The following is a 19,000-nucleotide window of genomic DNA, read 5'->3' on the forward strand; positions in this document are numbered from 1 at the left end:
AGCCTGCTATAGGCAAGCACCTTTCCTCCTGAACCCGCTCCATAAGCTGCCCCTTCTGGCATGTCCTATCTATGGGGACGAAACGCATGGCCCTTCCCTTCTGCTATCTTCTACCGGGAAAAAAAAGTCAGACAAACAGCAGCCACAGTGAGATGACAGTGATGTTCAGGACTCCCCAGGTTGTGATCGATTGCTGCTTGTTAGCTTTGCCCTGGGACTTCCTGTTGGGCAATGCTAGGTAGTGATGTGACTGTCAGGTGCTCTCTGTCACCAGGAGTTCTTTTCCCAGCACGGCTTTTCCTGCGCAATCAGAACTACTCTGTGCAGACAGCAGAACTAAGAGTGGATGTTTCTCTAGCCTCGAACTCCAAAGTGCTGGGCTCCAAAGCCAAAGTGAGACATCTCCACCCACTCCCTGTTACCTTCTCCTTTTTTTAGTTCTCCCAGAAGTACAGTCAGCAAGTCCTGAGTCTATTATCAAGCTCAGCGCCACTGTGTAACTCCATATATTTCTCTCCCCACGGAGCCCAGCAAGGACTCTGCTGCGGCCCTGACCCCTGCAAGCAGACCTGCGCTCCACCCGCCACCCTCGTCTGCCTCACTGCCGAGCATATCCTCCTGCCCTCTCTCTTGAACATAAGGACTCAGATGTGAAAGCCAAAAGCCTTCACACATCTCTGAGACCAGAAGAGGTGGGCGCCAGGGAGCACACCACAGTGTATTAAAGTAACACTACACTGATGGGGCGTCAGACTCCACTAGACACTTTACATGCATTTCTGATTTCAACTCAACCCTATAGAAAATCCTGCAGGAAATATGGGACTATTCCTAAGTTTCCCAGTGAGAAAACTGAGGCCAATGAAGTTACTTGTCTAAAGTCACCGGCCTAATAAACGCACAGGGAGGGGCTTGAATCCAGAACTGGGCTTGAAACATCAGTGCTTTCTACTGCTGTAAGTGGGAGTAACAATCAACTATGTGGTTGCACTTTGGAAAAGATCAAGGCCAAAGTCTCCAGAGGATGCCGCTTCTGGCTTCCCCGTGGTGCTTCAGAGCTGCTGCTGGGGGTAGAGAAGTTTTCTCCTGCCCTCACCCTGGTCTTTCCCTCTATTCCCACACCTCACAAAGGAACTTCAAGGTCAGCAGCCTTTGTCAGTGATTCCACAAGCTCACCAGATACTAACGTTTGGGGCCATGTCTGTGTAAACTCAGCTTCTTTTTTTTTGTTTGTTTTTGAAGACGGGGTCTTGTTGTATAGCGCAGGCTGGCCTTGAGCTTACTATGCCACCCAAATTGGCCTTGAACTCATGGGAATCCCACTGCCTTGGCCTTCTGAGTACCAGGCTTACAGGAGTGCACCACCACATCCAGCTCAGAAAGACTATTTCTAATTCTAGCCTGAGATAAACACAGACCTCAGCACCCAATTTCCAGCCTGCACAGCAACAAAGATGAATCTGGGAGCCCTTGGAAGAAGACACTGACATGGAGATAGACGGCAAGGTCACAGAACTGTCACAGCCCACTGAGAACTGTCCTCTCTGCCTGGTTACTTAACAGGGAGAAGAAGATTTAATGAGACCACTCGGTTTAGACATCAAATAACACTAGGAGCCGACGATGCCTGTTCTAAAGGGCTGAGAAGTGTCCTCCCCAGAACTTTTGCTGTATTTTCTGATTTGTCTGATTCATCTGGCTGCCCACACCCCAACCCAGCGACATTCCAATCCCTCCCTTCTGCTGCAGGGCAAGCCCTGGAAGAAGGACACTGCTGTTCCCTGCTGTGGGGGTGGCCAGTCCTCTCTGCTCTTGGTCTGGCCAAAGGAGCAACTAACAACTGGCAGAGACGCTTTGGCGGCCAAGCTCCACCAGTGGTAATTACGAACCCACGGTAAGCCAGTAGCCACATCTTCAAGGGATGGCCTCAGTTGGCCTTTGACTAGGGTAGCCAGAAGCAAGTCTTTGTGGCAGAAAACAGGTCTGCCACTGTCTGTCACCTCCAGACATTGAGAACACTGGAGGCCTTACAACAGCAGGGAACACTGCCCCGGCCCAAAGGAGGAAAACTGAGCAGCTGTTCCATCAGCCCCCATTAACTGAGCATCCAGCGCAGGGGGCACATGGGAAAGTCACAGCAAGAAGGGCAGGAAGGGCTGGGGTGAGCTCAGTGTAGACTGCTTGCCTAGCATATGTTAATACCTTGGGCATGTCACAAAGATTAACCCACAAGATCTAAACATCTGCGAGATAACACTGCCAACTGTGTACTTGGTTAACCCCACAAGGTCCGGAGAAGCCACAGCAACAGGGCAGTGGAATCCCTCCTCATCTCCTCTCTGAGGTTTTGTAAACTTTCCAACTGCTGAGGTTTTTTGCTTTTTTTTATTATTCTTTTTTTTTTTTTTTTAGTTTTTTGAGACAGGGTCTCATCATGGGGTTCAGGCTGGCTTTGAACTCACTATGAAGCCCAGGGTGGTCTCAAATTCATAGTGATCCTCCTGCCTCAGCCTCCCAAGTGCTGGAACTATAGGCACATGTCATCATACCCAGGTCAAAGTTTTTGGCTTTTGTTTTTTTTCCCACAATTTCCATTTCTCCTTCATCTGCGCCTTCTACAAAGCTACTCGGCAGACAGGGATGGAGTAAAGCACTGTGCTGGCTTGTGTTCTCATCTCTAACCTTCCCAAGATCCCTGAAGGTTGGGTGGGGTATCCCTCACTCCGTAATTAAGGAGACTGAAGCTTGGAGAAGATAAGTTGAGCTACCCGCTTGGTTCCTCAGACCTCTCACTGTCACATCCCAAGCTGACCTGCATTGCTATCAAATGCATCATTTCTAAAGATGGGTCCCCAATTCTGCCGGAGAGAAAGGGTGACTTACTTGTAAGTTTTGGACTTATCCAGCCAAATGCCTGAGATCATAGCCCCAAACATTCCTGCAATGACAATGGTCAGGCCAATTCGTCCAGCATTCACTTCTTCCCCCTGGAGAAATCCCAAAGAGCACCAGATGTCAGGACAAGACACAGGACAAGATGAAAGTTCAAAGGTGAGCAACTCAGAGACCAGCTCAGAAAGATGGCCCGGAAGCGGACAGGCTGGGAGGAAACCCGGGAGCAGCTGCTCTTCCCTGCAGTGTATCCCGTGTGTGTGTGTGTGTGTGTGTGTGTGTGTGTGTGTGTGTGTGCGCCTGTATGGGTGGGTGGGTGGGTGTGACTCAGCACTGGGTTACAGTGAACCAAATTCTGTTCTTAGAACCAATTTTAGGTGCATTTTAAAAAACAATTGAATCCTTATAGCAACCCTGTGATCTTACTTACCATTATTTCCATTCACAGATGGGGGGATCAGAATCCAAATATTCCATTCTTAGATTTTTATTTTTCCTCAGTACAAGATTTCAGACTTTTTCTCCCCCCACCTTTTTAAAGATCCTCACTAAGTTGGCTAAATTATCATTCAGGCAAGGCTTAAACGTGTGATCCTCCTCCCTCAGTCAACAAGAGTGCTAAGATTATAGGCATGTGTCACTACACTCAGTTCATTCTTACATTTTTTTTAGCTACCAGTGCCCCAGGAAGAAGGAAAATAAGGCTGCATATTTTTGAATGCTTACTATAAACTGAGCACCATGCCTGAGATTTTTCCAATCGCATGATCCTCACGATTACCCACAAAAGATCAGGAGTCAGTGGACCCTACTGTACCATGATGAAACTGAGGCACAGGGAGATTTATCTAGGAGTTCAGGGTCACACATGAAGGACAGAGCAACGTGAACTCAGGCCAGCTCCAAAGCTAGAGCCCTTAGCCACAGTGGCCGCCTGCTCTGGAAGTGTGTGATTCCAGTTCTTTCAAAAGAAGACTCCGGGACACACCTCTCCCGGAATGCAGGACAACTGCTACAACATTAGTTAAATCAGGTCTTTTTCCGTATACTGATGTGTACAGAGTGGGCTAAGCTATTCCCTTCTCCCTTTAATTGGTTGTAAGTGATGCAGATTAGGCTAGCCGAAGTACTGGTATGTAATCCTTGAAGCCAACCTGACAGTTTCCTATTTCCTTGCATAGCACGCTCTGTACAAGATTGAGCACATAGCAGGATAGCAGAGCCACTTAGCTCCAGGAATGTCAGTCAACTGGGAAGGAGCCTCAAAGTAAGAGACTGTGGCTACCCAGACAGTTTACACATCAGAAACTGAAGCAACAGCCTCCTAAATTCATTCATATGCCGTCCCAGTCAAGTTATGCAGACTGGACTTTCTGTTTACCTCCTTGCATATTACAAAATTGATTTTCTACCCACCTGATAGAAAAGATTACTCATGTAGTTTCCACCATCCTCCCTGTCACTCATCCTCGAGCCACTCCCTACTTTACAAGATAATAAAATCTGGGAAAGGCCTTGGGTCAAGGCCTTTTCTGCACATCCTCCCTTGGATTGGATTTAGGACCCCTTGGATGCTCATAACTTTGAGTATATCTTGGTGTCTTTACTCTTGCTGTGGGTTGCATTGCAGATGATAGATTGGAATTAACTTGCCATGATTCCAATAATGGAATTACAAATATAACTTTCTGAATTGTGAGGAATTTCAGAAAAGGGATTACAATGCTTGGATTACAATATTCAATATATGGGGCTGGGCATATAGCTCAGAAGCATAAGTGCCTGCCTGGCAAGCAAAACGTCCTGAGTTCAATTCCCAGTATCAAAACAAAACATAATATTAATTAATTAATATTTGGAGTACAATAACTCAGCATCCCTCTCCCAATGATGTCCAGCCCTCACTGGCTCTGCAAACGTTTTTAAAATGCTTTCATTTGAGCCAGGCATGGTAATACGTGCCTGTGATACCAGCACACTCGGGAGGCTGAGATGAAAAGATTGAGCAGCCTGGACTACACAGGGAAACCCTGCCTCAAAACACAAACAAACAAATTACTTTCAGTTGAGCAACTAAGATTTCAAAATTAAACCTTGCCCACATTTTGTATATTAATTTTTTTTTTGTCTTTTTGAGATAGGGTCTCACTATGCAGTTCAGGCTGGCCTTGAGCTCACTTTGTAACCCAACCTGGTCTCGAACTCGCAACAATCCTCCTGCCTTGGTGCTGGAATTACAGACGTGTGCCTCTGTGTCCGGTTCAAATTAAATACTGTGTGTGGCCAGATAGCATGTATTGTATGTTACTTATGCCATATATAATAAATATGATATAATCTATAAAGAGAGATCCACAGACAAGTAATATTACTTCTTTTCCAACCCTAAGGTAATATGAAAGAAAAGAGAGCTCAGTGATGCCAACTGGCTTGTCACCCAGTCACACTACTGTTGCCCTTCATACCACCAGGCGCGGAGTGAGGACCAAAGCCATCCTCTCTGAATCCTGTAAGCACACCACCCACAGTGGGAACTGAGCGCTATCTTGGCAGAGACAGACTTGGAAACCCTGTCTCCAGACCCGGCATGCTTAGCGGCCTCCCTTACCGGGTAATGCAAGATCACCATGCGGTTCAGCAGAGTGGACAGGGCATAAAAAGCACCAGCATTCAGACCTGAAGAGAGGGAGGGAGAAACACAGCATTAGAGTCAGCCCTCTCCTGCCACCATTGCCACCACCCCTCCTGCTGTTAGGGAGGTAAGAAACCCCCAGCCCTGTGCCCCTGCAGCGGTGTCCTCAGGGAGCTATGGGAACACAGTTCTTCTCAAAGGACACTTCAGGACAACCAAAAGCAGCCATAGAACCTTTTCTGAGCCCCGCACCACCGCCCTGCAATCCCCTCAGCCTATTCTGGATACTCAGGCTCTGCACAGCATCTCTCCCAACTCCAAGTCGCTCACGTTTCTGTCTTAAGCCTAGGTCCGACCTGCCCCTCCTCCTCCTGATGACCCTGTCCCCTCTCTGTACCACTCCACACCCAAGACCAGGTCTGAGGTCATTTCTCTCCTCCTGCTGCACCCCACCAGTTGCTTCTCTGAAGGAAGATCTTCCGTCTCTGATTCCAGATTTTCCAAGGTTGACTATGGGAACTACAAGACACCTTAAAGAGCATTTAGTTGGTGTCCTGCTTCATCATTCATTAAAAACAAAAAAGGAGCATCCAGATCAGACAGGAAGACCCGCATCCTGAGAGGACAAGGTTCCGCACAAAGCCAAGCAGTGAGTGGGCAATGACGATGAGATGGACCTAACCCAATGGGGAAGAGCCAGCTGCTTTCTGACGATGGTAGTGACGATGACACAGATGGCAGTGACAACGGCAGTGGCACATACTTTGTCTTTTGTACTGGACACCAAGATAAGCACATTACAATCTTTATAACCATGCTGGAAGTTTGGTGTTAGTTAGTGTTAGCACCCCCACTCTATAGATGAGAAGAATGCACATAGATTTAAAAACCAAACCCAGTCACTCCATAATGCCAGCCAAGGATCTTTTTGGCCTTTTTTTTTTTTTTTTTTTTTGGAGACAAGGTCTATGTAGTTCAAGCTGACTTTGAACTCACTTTGTAGCCCAAGCTAGCTTGGATCTCATGGTGATCCTCCTGCCTCAGCCTCCCAAGTACTAGAATTACAGGTGTGTACTACCATACACTCAGCCTACAAGAGGTGATTTTTATCACAAGCAATGCTGCCTAAATGTAACTGACATACTTAGGGAAACAGATATTGAGTTAGGTGAAGGTCAAATTCTACAAAAGTCATAAAATCTGCTTTTCTACCCCTGAGATCACACAGATATTAAGTGGTAGAGCTGGATTTGAACCCAGAGCCTGAAGCTCCAGAGTTCTTGATCTTAATCACTCTACTCTCCATCCTCACAGAGCTGACTCTCAGACAAGTGTCCCCGAAACCAGGTCACTGAATAGTTTACTGCAATCCCAGCCCCTCCCAGAAGATCACGCCAATGAGGCTCCCTGAACAGCACGGAACCAACAGATTCAGACCTGTCATTCACTGTCACCACGACTGCCAGGCTGGTAGTCATGGTAACTTGGAGGGTCCCAACAACATCTCATTCATAAACAGACTCAACTACCATTCATCCCACACACCCAGCTGCTTAGAATTCCATTTCTGAGCCCAGAGGACCATCAAGAGACACTCCCAGAGAGAGAGTGGGCTGAAATGTAGGAGGGAGAGAGGGAAAAACAGCCTCCTGCCCTCTTCTTGCCCCTGACTCAGCCACCGGCCTGGCCTGACCCTGCTGGAGATGTTCCCAGCCAGCCTCAGCTTTAGGTGGAGCCCGAGCTCTCACCCTGGAGCCCCAGAAGGGAGGAAGGAAGAGGTCACAATCCACAGAGACAGAGCCTCAGTACATATGAGGGCTAGAGCAAAAAAAAGAACACCCAGCTGGCCCACATCTGTAATTCTAGCACTCAGGAGGTATAGACAGGAGAATTGTTGAAAGTCTGAGGCCAACCTGGGCTACATGGTGAGTTCAAGGCCAGCCTGAGCTACATGGCGAGACCCTGTCTCCCTATTAACCCAACCTGGCCTTAAACTTGCAGCAATCCTTCTGCCTCAGCTTCCCAAGTGCTGGACTTGCAGGTGGGCACCACAACACCTGGCATTTGGGAGTAAGTAAACATAGAAGATTGGAGAGCAGACCTAAGACCTCTGGTAATTTGGTTCTCAGAGATTCTTAACTCTTCTGCAAGGCAAAAGCAGTCCCCACCAACACCCTGCCAGTCTTTGTGAATGTGAATTTCAAGAAGTGCAGAAAATCATATACTCATTAACTCTAACACCCCAGAAATGCCTCTCCTGGGGAAGGCTTAGTGCATTAGTCAGCTTGAGTGACTGTGATAAAACACATGAGAGAATCAATCAACTGTTGAAAATGAAAGGTTGGCTTTAGCTGGAGTTTCAGCCCATGCTGGCCTGTTGGTTTTGGGGCTGTGGCAAGGTCACCATCATGGCAGGGAGCACGTACAGGAGCAGACAGTCCCCTCAGGGTGAACAGGAAGGGAAAGACAGGGGCAACCCCAGGTTCAAGGACCCCCAGTGACCTCACGCCTCTTTCTACAAGGCCCCACTAATAAGGCACATCATCTCCCAGTAATGTCACCAGTGCCCACCAAGCCTTGAACATATGGTGGACCTTCGGCAGCTACTCAAGATCCAAACTGTAGTACTAGGGAAAGTCAATTCCAAATCGCATCTCTGGGCTCTGGTTACTCAGTTCCTCTTCTGTCCTTCGTTAGCTAGAAGGAAAAGCTTGAGCGTTTGTTGTGGTGCTGGGCATTAAATCCAGGGCCTTCACACTGAGGTACATCCCCAGCCCATTTTATGTTTTATTTTGAGACAAGATCTTGCTAAATCACTGAATTGTCTGAATTTGGTGTCTCTGTCTCAACTCCCCAAAGTACTGGGATGACAGGTGTGGGTCACCACCCCCAATACATAAAAAATTGTTTTAACAGGTCAGCTTGCCAAGCTTCCAGGAAACTCCAGAAAGACTTCTGATTTTGTTTGTTTAATTTGGTGGCAGGGGTTTTGTTTTACTATATAGTTCAGACTGATTTGAACTTATTATGTAGTCTAGGCTCACCTTGAACTCCAAGTGATCCTCCTGCCTCAGCCTACTGGATGCTGGGATTGCATGTGTGTGTCATCATGACCAGCTATATGCCCATTCCTGAACCAGGATCTTGAAAGGAACACAGAGGCCCCTCCCTAGGCTGACATGCCTAGAGAATAACAAAGCACTCGAGGCCCCTGGAAAGCAAACCTGGAGATCAGACCAGACACATTAAAGACATCAGAGCACAGTCTGGGGGAGGATGGGCATGATATGGGAAGCACTCCTAGAGAGTCCCCAGACCAAGAGCCTTCTCAGCAAGGTACTGTCAGGCTACAGATAAAGACATCAGAGAAAGTCAGGTCACAGTGAGACTCAGCACACAGAGAGAGGGCAGCCCCGGGCAGAGTATTCTTTCTCAGGGCTCCTGGCTTTATCCTGCTCTACTTCACTCCTGACACACTGGGCAGCCCTGCCCTGTGCCCAGACACCGGGAAACTTATGAGACTCTGGGTGCCAGCCTGGAGTCTTCCTGCACTGCCAACCCTAACTGCAGTACCCATCTCCTCCTCTCTACATTGCATTGCCAGACCTAGGAGAAAACCAGACAAAACCAGCACAGCTACCCAGCTAAACCTCAACTTAAAATAAGTAAATCAATAATTCAGCATGAGGAAGCCCCCATATTTCAGGGCAAGTGTTAATACAGGAAAGCAGTATGTTCCTGAAATTCGACTCTACTTGGCTAACCTTTACTTTATCTCTCAGTGTTAACTCTAAAGTTGAGACCAAAAGTGTAGTGCAAAGTCCAGCTCTTAGACCCTGCGCTTCTTCCCTGGGCTTCCATTGTTAGGACTGCATCTCAGCCCGCAGTAGCTGCTTCAGCAGCCTGGGAAGCTTTTGGGAAATCGCTGGAGATTCTGTCTATACCAGACACACTTCTTTCCCAGTCAAACCCAGCAACCAAAGGATGCTGGGAGTTGGCAAGTTCATTAACACAGCAGCAATTTGGATGCATGCTTGTGTGTCTTTACTTTTATTTTATTTACAGCATTTATCCTTTTTGAGGCAGGGTCTCCCTATGTATTCAGGCTGGTCTTGAACTCACTAGGTACCCGCGGCTGACCCTGAGCTCAGTGAGCTTCCTGCCTTAGCCTCTTCTTGGGATTGCAGGCATGTGCCACCATGCCTGGAGTGTAGATCTTAAACATCCACCAAAGGCTCTGTGTTGAAGGCTTAACTGCCAGCCTGTGGTCTACTGGGAAGGGGTGGACATTTCGTGGGACATACTGGGAGCAAGTTAGGCCATTGGGGTGCACCTAACAGAGGATGTGGGCCCCCCAACCATTCCCCCTCTGTTTCCTGGCTGCCATTCTGTTCCACCACACAGAACCCCTCCGTGATCTTCTTCTTCACATGCCCAAAAGCAAAAGCCCACAGCCAGGGGACTGAAAGCTCTGCAACTGTGACCCACATAACTCTTTCCTCCTTTTTGATTTTTCCCCCAGTCCTAGGGATGATGCCCAGGGACTCACACGGGCCGTGGTGGCAGGAACTCTGCCACTGAGCTCACTCAGCTCTTTCCTCCTTTTTTAATTCAATGCTCAGAGATTTTTGCTTAGAGCAGTGAAAGGTGAACCTGGGTGGAGGAGACAATTGCGGGGGATTACAAAGCATCTCTCTGAATTTAGATCAAGCTTTGTCTGGTTCACTTTGTTTTAATTGAGAGCTATGATAATGGGAGAGGCAAGTAGAGGTTTGTCGGATTAAGGGCCCAGTGCCACCTTTCTGAGATTACAAACCTTGGACACATGAAATCCCGTCACCCCTCCAAGTCCCCAGCACTCTGGCTCTTCTCAGAAGTACTCAGCTTCCAGGCGTGGTCAGGAGGACTGAATCCAAGGAAATGACACACTCCTGGGGTGTGGATCTCAGGCGAGGGGGGCACAGAGCCCAGGCGCTGTGGCCAGGAGGGTCCTCTCTCTCCAGGAGGCAAAGTGGGGCAGTGGTCAGGAACTGATCAGCCAGCACCTGTACTCTGAGCTCCCTAGCCATCCGGTTCTCAGCAATGGCCTAACTCTCACAGTCTTGATTTCTCATGAATAAATGCAAGTTATTAAATGAACTAATGCATGTAAAGCACTTAACACGGTGCCCAGCACATAGCAGTGGTTTAATGAAAAACATTTTCCCACCCGTGATGAAGCCTAAGAATCATTTCCTTGTTGGCAAAGGGCTCTGCCTCCCTAGCCCAGTTCTCTGCCATGGAATAAGGGTTATGGTTCTCTGACTATAATGAGGCATGTGCAAATATCCAAAGCTCGCTCTTACTGGAATAATTCCAGGCTTTTGAGATAAATACTAATATATTCTGTCAATGCAAAACAGTCAGATACTTCCAGAGGCCCTGAAGTGAAATGTAGTTCTAGTTTAAAGCTATATTATTATTTTTTTTTTTTTTGAATTTGCAAAGTTTTGTTCCATTTTGTTTTGAGACAGGCTTTCACTATGTAGTTCAGGCTGGCCTTGAATTCAGGGCAATCTTCCTCCCGAGTGTGGGATTACAGGCATGCACCCCTACGCCTGATGACATTCAGCCCAGTTTCTTGAATAAACATTACTGGCATTGTTGCAAGCCTTTGCTTGAGAGTTTTGAAAATATTAATTTTAAGCCAGGCATAGTGACATATACCATAGTGGCACATGCATCCCAGCACTCAGAAGGCTGAGGCAGGACTGCTGTAAACTCAAGGCCAGCCTGGGCTACATAGTGATTTCAAAGCCAGCCTGCAGTACATAGCAAGCCCCTGTCTCAAGAAAATAAAAGAAAGACCAAAAACAAACAAACAAAAAAGATTTTAATGATTATTTTTCCATTGTTCTTGCTGCTGTCATGGAGGAGTAGGTTTTCTAAGATCTTTACTCCATCATTCAAGAAGTGCTTCTTGTTTATTTCCTGTTATAATTTAACCAAACAGATAAGGATGAATGTCCAGAAGTACAAGATTAAAACTGCTTGCCAGATTAAAGGTCATATAAGCACCAGACATAGTGGCACATTCCTGTAATTTCAGCTACTCAAGAGATGGGAGAGGAAGGAGGGTCCCAAGCTTGAGAATAGCCTGGACAACTTAGTGAGACCCTATCTCAAAATAAAAAAATAGAAAGAGCTAGAGATATAGCTCTACTCAGCAGTAGAGTGCCGTTGGGTCCCATCCCTAGTACTAGCCTGAAAAAACAAAATCCTACAGGCAACCAGCCACACAAAAGAGAAGAAAAAGTTGCTTTGCTCACCATAGTATGGCCTAGTGTTGAGATCCTCCATGTGCAGAAGCAACCCAAGTCTAAGAGCATTTTGTCCTGCTGTCCAGAATCCACGGTCAGGACCTGGCCCTGCCATCAAGAGCCTCTAGTACAGAAGATCTCAGGCTCTGGAATGGGCCCATGATCCCTGGCACCATGACCATCATCTTTTGGCTAAAGGAAATATTTTCTAAGCCTTTATCACTCCAGAACCCCAAGCCAGGCCTCCAATGCTCCACTGTCCAGTGAAGTAAGGCCTATCGGGGTCAAAGTTCAAAGCACTCAAAAATTTCACTTTAGGAAAAAGTGCAGTTCTTAAAGTCATAGAATCCTGAGACTGAAAGGGACTCCTAAGTCCATCTGGCTTCACCTCCATCTATACAGCCTGTGATTTGCTCTACACCTCCACACCTCCACACCACGAGTTGGTCCCGTATATGCTTGAATACATTCCTGTGATGGGCCATTCATTCCTTCTTAGCTGGATGTCTCTAAGTACTGGCAACTTTACAGATGAATGCAGAGGCATACTTAGAGAAAACTGAGAAACTGCAGGGAACAGGGAATGGAGAACTAAAACTTTTAAAACTAATCCAGTAAACTAGAACTATTCCAAATGAGAAGTCACTAGCCTCTGTGTAACCCTGGAAAATTTAGGACTACTTATGGCCGGGTACAGTGGCACACACCTATAATTCCCCCACTCCTGCCTCAGCAAGAGGATTGCCATGAGGTTGAAGACAGCCTGAATGACACAGTGAACTCATAGGCAGCCTGAACTACACAGTGAGACCTTGTCCAGAAAAAAAATAAATAAATAAAATAAAAAAGAACTGCTTATCTACCAGCATAACCAACATCTCTTATCTTGTGCCTCAACAGATAAACACTTTAAAATAAAGGGCTCCGATAAGCCCAAAAGGAAACCCTGGGCACAATTCTAGGAATGCGTAAACAGGCAATTATGGAAACAGGCATTTAAGGATGCAGGCTTTGGAGTTAGATGAATCCAAATGCATGGTCTGCCATTTAAAAGCTGTCCAAACATGGTCTAGTTACCTAGCATTGATGAGTTTCAGTCTACCTCACTCAGCTGTGGTGGGAATTAAAATAAAATGCTATTGCTATAAAACAATGGTTTGGGGGGCCTTAAAAAGGCATGAGATTATAGTCAAATGGGGTTTCACTAAAATCAAATCTTTCTGGGCCGGGGATTTAGCTCAGCTTCACAAGCATCTGCCTAGCAAGTACAAGGTCGATCACTGGTACCAAGAAACAAAAACAAAACAACAACAAAAACCCAAGTCTTTCCAAGCCAATCTCATTCCTTTGTTTCATGGGTTACTGAGTATGTCGCATACTTAACTGACTCTGAATTTTAACTTTAACCAGTGGTTCTAAGATGACAATGTGTAATCCATTAACTAGTGATTTCCTACTGTCCATTTTTTTTCTGCAAATCTGTATAACTTGTACCCTTTCTCTGCTTTTTTTTTCTTTTCTCCTTAAATAAAATTAAAAAAAAAAAAAAAAACTTTAACCAGTGGAGTAAGCACAACTGGGTGGATCTGCAACTTTCTGAATGAGGAGCACCGATTAATGGGCAAACGTTTACCTAACGGACAGATAGATGTGCTTTAATGAGATGCCACGGCCCTCTGATCTCACCATTTTCTGATGGTGGTAGTGTATTATCTGTAATACCAGCACTCCAGAAGCTGAAGCAGGAGGATTACAAATTTGATTCCAACACAGACAACCTATTAGGACCCTGTCTCAAAATTTACAAAATAAAAAAAATGGGCTGGGGATGTATGTCGGTACAAGGGCACCGGATTCAATCCGCAGTACTGGAAAAAAAAAAAAGTTGGAAAGAAGATGCAGAAAACATCATGCTAGCAGAGCAAGCCAGTACACCAGCAGAGGCATGCAAATTTCTCTTACCAAAGGTCAAGAAAATGAAATGAGGATTTGTTTTGCATTTAGGCAAAAAAAAAAAAAAAAAAAAAAAAAAAAGGCGGGGGTGGGGCAGCATCAATGTTGCAAAATGCGGGAACACTGGTTAAGGATGATTCAGGTGGCAACATTCACATAGGCAGGCATCCATTTATTCATTCCTTCATTCCACTACTAGAGTACCCTCCTGAGGCTGGCCACTGCAGAGGCAAAAACTCCACTCGGGGAGAGACCTGGAAATGTTTTGTTTTTCAATGGCATCTATTAAGATGTTCAAGTAATGGCACAGTAAGTAGCAGAAGAAAGTTCACCCAGTCCTGCCTCACAGAGGTGACACCAGGATGAGATGCGGGGGACTAACATACACCGGCCAGACAACCCGGCGGGGGACGGAGGACCGTACAGGCTGGACTTGCCAGTACATTCGAAGGTTCTTGGGCAAAGCTGGCCTCTGAAGCTGGAGGACTTTAGGTGCACTCCTGGGACTCGGGAGGAGAAGGACATGGACACACACCAGGCTTGCACCTCCTGTTCCCAGCTCCGGGGAAGCTGGGGCCGCATCTGTTCCTTACCATAGGTGATGACGAGCAGCACAAAGCTGAGGTTTTTGAAGAGCCGGACGATGGAACTCAAGTACGAAGCATCAGAGGACGCCAAGGCATAGCTGAGGGACTGAGCCCTGCTGGGAGGGTGTTTTGGTTTCTCCTTGAACACTGAGAGGAAAGAAATGGAGGTGACTGAGAAGTCCTGTGCTCTCACCCAAGCCAATCTGTGGCTCCATCACCGGGAAAGGAGCTAAGACTCCAAAGCAAATGCTCATCCTCTTCAGAAGCCGGGCGTTCTGTAATCCCAGCACTCGGGAGGCTGAGGTGGGAGGATCATTGCAAGTTCGAGACCAGCCTGGGCTACAAAGTGAGCTCAAGGCCAGTCTGAAGCGCATAGTGAGACCCTGTCTCAAAAAGACAAAAAAAAAAGAAGAAGCTGCTTCTCAGCATGAGCTCCGTGGATGACTTTTTCTTAAGGGCTCCTGGAGGGCTAAAATCAGGGCTTCCTTCCCAGGCACTGATCAAAGGTCAAGGCGCCCTATAATAACACACCACAGAACACAGAAAAAACACAATAGCAGCCCGGGCCAGGGGGAAAAAAGCAGAGGCTGCAGCTTTGGGGTTCATGGGCCGGTTAGTAGCTTAGCTCCATGCCTCCTTTAAGGGCGTGGGGGCTGTGGTGCCTGTTTTTGGCACAGTGTGGCCAGAGGCAGCCGCTAAAATACTCCGGGGTCAGTGGAAAGGATCTTCGGTAGGAAATGCCCGGAGTTCATTCCTAGCTTGCCAAACTCAGGTCGGATATTTGTCTCACGGAGGACACAAGAGTCCTCCAAGCCGATACTCTGATTCGAAGAGCCAGAAAAGAAATGTGGGAAAACCGCTCCTTTTGTCGCTATTTCAGGGCAGCTGGTACCGTCATCTTGACCGCAGAGTGCCACCCAGTATTCCAGGGGGCAGGGCAGTTTAGCGAGTTACTCAGCCAAATCAGTCCCAAGGCTGAGGCTACGAAAGCAGCAGCACATGGCCCTCCCTCAACTCGTGATGGCTCCGGAAAAGGGCAGCAGGCTGTCTCTGAGAGAGGAAGCTGTGGAAACGCGGTTGGCTCTCCTGGAAGATCAAAGGGGCCCCACCCCGAAAACACTCCAGGCCTGACTTCAGAGCTGCTTCCTCCTCCTCCACAACTTCCACTGCAAGAAGCCCTCCCCATTGTCCTAGCCTTTGCCCCCTTTCCCTAAGGAAAGACCAAGGTCAACTCTGCACCCCTAGCTGGTGTGAGAAACAGAAAGAGTAACAAAGGACCAACGTGTGTAACAGGTATTGGAGGAAAATGGTCAGATGGGAAGGGGAATGAGGGAAGGAGAGGGAAGGGAAAGGAAAGGAAAGGAAAGGAAAGGAAAGGAAAGGAAAGGAAAGAGAAGAGAAGAGAAGAAAAAAAGGGAAACAAAGCTTGTGTAAATAAGGAGAGGAGGAGGGGATAAAGGGAGGGGAGGGGAATAGGAAAAAAGCAGCAGCAAGTTATATCATGTACAGGCACAAACTCCCTGTGATCAGTGTGATCATTATGTATCTCTAAAATGTACCAACAAAATTTTTAAAACCACACAAAAAAATTAAAAATAAATAAAAGAATTGGGGATATAGCTCAGCGGCATAGTGCCTGCCTGGCAAGCAAGAGGTTTTAAGTGAGATTTCTGGTACCAAAAAGATTAAATAAAGAAAGAAAAGAAAAAGAGGCCTTGGCAGCCTTGAAGATCAGATAAGATTTTCCATTCTTTACTCAATCAGCTACTATCTGTGCTTATAATAAAACGCTGAAACAAAATGTACTACCTTCACAGTTTGCAAATGCAAAGAACTAGGCCCTCTTTTTTTTCTTTTTGAGACAGGGTCTCACTATGTAGCATAGGCTGGCCTTGAACTCACAGTGATCCTCCTGCTTCAGCCTCCCAAGTGCTGAGATTACAGGTGTGTCCCACCCCGCTTGGCTTCTGCCAGTTTTAAGAGATAGCCCTTTCTTGTCCTGGATTCACAGAAAGAGTGACAGAGTAAGAACAGTTAGATGAGGTACACAGTTACAGAACCATCTCACTCTGGAGGTCGGGCCAACACGCAGGAATGAAACCTTTAACACATGAGATGGAATGTTGAGGCATTGGAAAGAAACTGGTTAACCTTTAGACAGGTGACTGACTGAAAATGAAAACCTCTACTTTGCTGTTTCTGAATCTGTCCACACCTACATGACATCACTCAGGTAAAACAGAAGATGGCAAAATTCTGTTGATCAAATGCCTCTGTGATTAAATGGATGTCCATATAAGATGTTATGGTAGTTACCTGAGATTGATGGTTGCAATCAATTTGTGCATGGGTAAGTAATGACCATTCCTCAGGCTCTTCTGTATTTTCTAGAGTTTTCCATAATGAACATTGTTATGGCTTGTGTCTAAATGTCCCCCCAAGCCCCATGTGATCATAGATGGGGCTTTTCAGAAGTGACTGGATCTAGAGTATGTGATGCTTTGGGATTAAGTGTGTGGTGCTGGAACTAAGGGTGTGTGGTTTCTAAATTAGTCCACTGATTGGTTTGGCATAGTTCTGAGTGTGGGTGCTGCCCTCCATAAGGGTGTACAGTAACATAAAGGACAGAAAAAGCACTTCTGTTATCGCTTGATTCTTGCTATTTTGCTACTTGGCTGCCTGGTGCCTTCCGCCCACCCTGAACTGTCTCTCCTCTGTGATGCCCCTCTGCCATGCTTCCCTGCCTTGGAGCCGGCCAACTATGAACTGAAACTTGTACAAACTTTTCTCCTTTAACCTTTCTTCCAAATAAACCTTTTCTCCTTTAATTTTGGATGTTGGGTACTTTGTCCCAGCAAAGACAAAAATAAGACATGCAGATATTATTTATAATTCTTCTAAAAAGCATCTAAGAAATGTAGCATCTGAACAGTCTCCATTTGATTTCTGATACTATTCATGTTTGTAGATAAATTTGTTTGTTATGGTTGATACACTGTGTCAACTTGAGAAATTTAGAAGTTTAACTAAGAGACTCAACAGGAAGCCAAGATCTTTACTCTGTAAATATCTTCATCCTGTGCAAGAGGAGGGCGCAGAGATTTTGCGAGGGCTACCCCTGCCCTGGAGGGAGCGGCCTGTGTACAATATAAGAGAGAAGAGGCTTGTCTTCCATGTTTTTGCTCCACCTGCTGCCTTGAAGTGTTGCCCCAGTGCCATGCCACCCTGCCTTGGAGCCAAGTGATTACAGAATGAAACTCCATAGTGAACTAAATAAACCTTTCCTTCCTTCATTTTGGGTGTTGGGTGTTTTGTCCCAGCAACAATAGAGAAGTAACCAATACACTGTGTTTCTTTTAGAAATTTAGAGCGTGGAGTTAGACGTGCTTAGAGTTGAATCCAGTCAGCCACTAACTAATCTTAAATAAGATTATCTAATCTGTCTATCTAATCTTGAATGACTTTAACCACTTTCCTCAGGTCTCCTTTTTTGTGACAGGACTAATCCGGTGGGTCACCTGGTGGTCAGGAGTTCTGACCCACATGAGGTCAGGGGTTCCTAGTACAGTTTCTTGATGCTGTGGGACCTCACAGGTGGTTCATCACGTTACCCAATTCTGGTGAAGTAGAATTGGAGAATTATTTAATTACAATTAAACCTTCACTGAGCCACTGACAAAGTGGGCAGGACTAACAAGCACTGTCCTGGGGGAAACTTCAGGGGCTGAAACCCTGAAAGATCCTAACTTGCCTCCACTTTCTGTAAAAGTCCACGATATGTTAGGGCCATCTTCCACAAAGGCAACTGCACCTCCCTGCCCCCCTCAGTCTACTGATGACCTTACCGATGATGACCAGGATGAAGAGGAAAGTGGCCACACCTCCTATTATGTAGAACATGATGCTGATGTGGTAGGCAAGCTTGTCTTTGTCGTTGATATTGGGTACCAAAACAGGAGGGACCAAGAACCCAATCGCAATTCCAAGCTACGGAAGACAGACACAATCAGTTACCAATGGCCACCCAGTGACAGCACAACTTGAAAAGATTCCTCCTAAGAAACATAATTACTACTTCCAGTCTTGTCTAAATCCCAGGGAGAGTTATTTCCCAACTTCAAGACACCAGTGAAATTTCTCTTCCAGTTGTGATTGTGACTCACACATATTTCTGACTCTCACGATCTATAGGAAAAAAATTCGAGCTGGCCGTCTCATTACACCTGGCTCCTCTCTAGTGGCACACTCATGCACAGTGGCTTCTGTGCTCCCACCTCTGTGTTAGATGATACAATAATATTGATTTTTGTGTGTGTGCTACTTAAGCGTTTAGTCGCACTGAATCTATTAACCTGGAGCTGAGAGACAAGCTGGGAAAAGTTCCACATCCTGCCACCACAAGCGTGGTGAGATGTTGAGAGTTGGAAGCCTAAAGTTGTTATCAAATTGAGAAACATGAAAGCATCAGTACTTTGTGTGAATAATTTCACAGCTTGCAAGGCATCTGTAGTGTGAAATCACACGCAAATGCAAAATGACTACACCCACACACATCACTGCCACAATCAGCGACAACAAATTAAAACACCTTATATCAGAATTGTAGTCCAAACTCCATTAACCTAGCAGATAGCATG

The 19,000-nt window shown here is 46.3% G+C and overlaps 1 protein-coding gene and 1 long non-coding RNA gene across 4 annotated transcripts in view; both read right to left on the bottom strand.

Annotated features, from left to right (window-relative positions):
• Positions 1–19,000, bottom strand: part of Flvcr2 (FLVCR choline and putative heme transporter 2) — a 46,988-nt gene that overhangs the window by 6,979 nt on the left and 21,009 nt on the right. For 2 of the 3 annotated variants that reach the window (XM_003472318.5, XM_013155301.3), the window contains exons 2-5: positions 18,209–18,350; positions 14,370–14,510; positions 5,501–5,568; positions 2,884–2,987 (exon numbers count right to left, since the gene is read on the bottom strand). In XM_003472318.5, coding sequence (XP_003472366.2) covers positions 2,884–2,987; positions 5,501–5,568; positions 14,370–14,510; positions 18,209–18,350 — 455 coding nt within the window. The remainder of the gene's footprint in view (positions 1–2,883; positions 2,988–5,500; positions 5,569–14,369; positions 14,511–18,208; positions 18,351–19,000) is intronic. The other variant, XM_013155302.3, reaches the window with a different exon arrangement.
• On the bottom strand, positions 11,391–14,361 carry LOC134474230 (uncharacterized). The gene is made up of 2 exons (XR_010044948.1): positions 11,833–14,361; positions 11,391–11,494 (listed from the first exon to the last, which is right to left on the bottom strand). It is a non-coding gene; the product is annotated as an uncharacterized LOC134474230 (long non-coding RNA).

This window comes from Cavia porcellus, unplaced genomic scaffold, assembly GCF_034190915.1.
Source record: "Cavia porcellus strain 051 isolate PalLab524CR breed Dunkin Hartley unplaced genomic scaffold, mCavPor4.1 scaffold_31, whole genome shotgun sequence".
In the NCBI taxonomy this organism is placed as follows: Eukaryota; Metazoa; Chordata; class Mammalia; order Rodentia; family Caviidae; genus Cavia; species Cavia porcellus.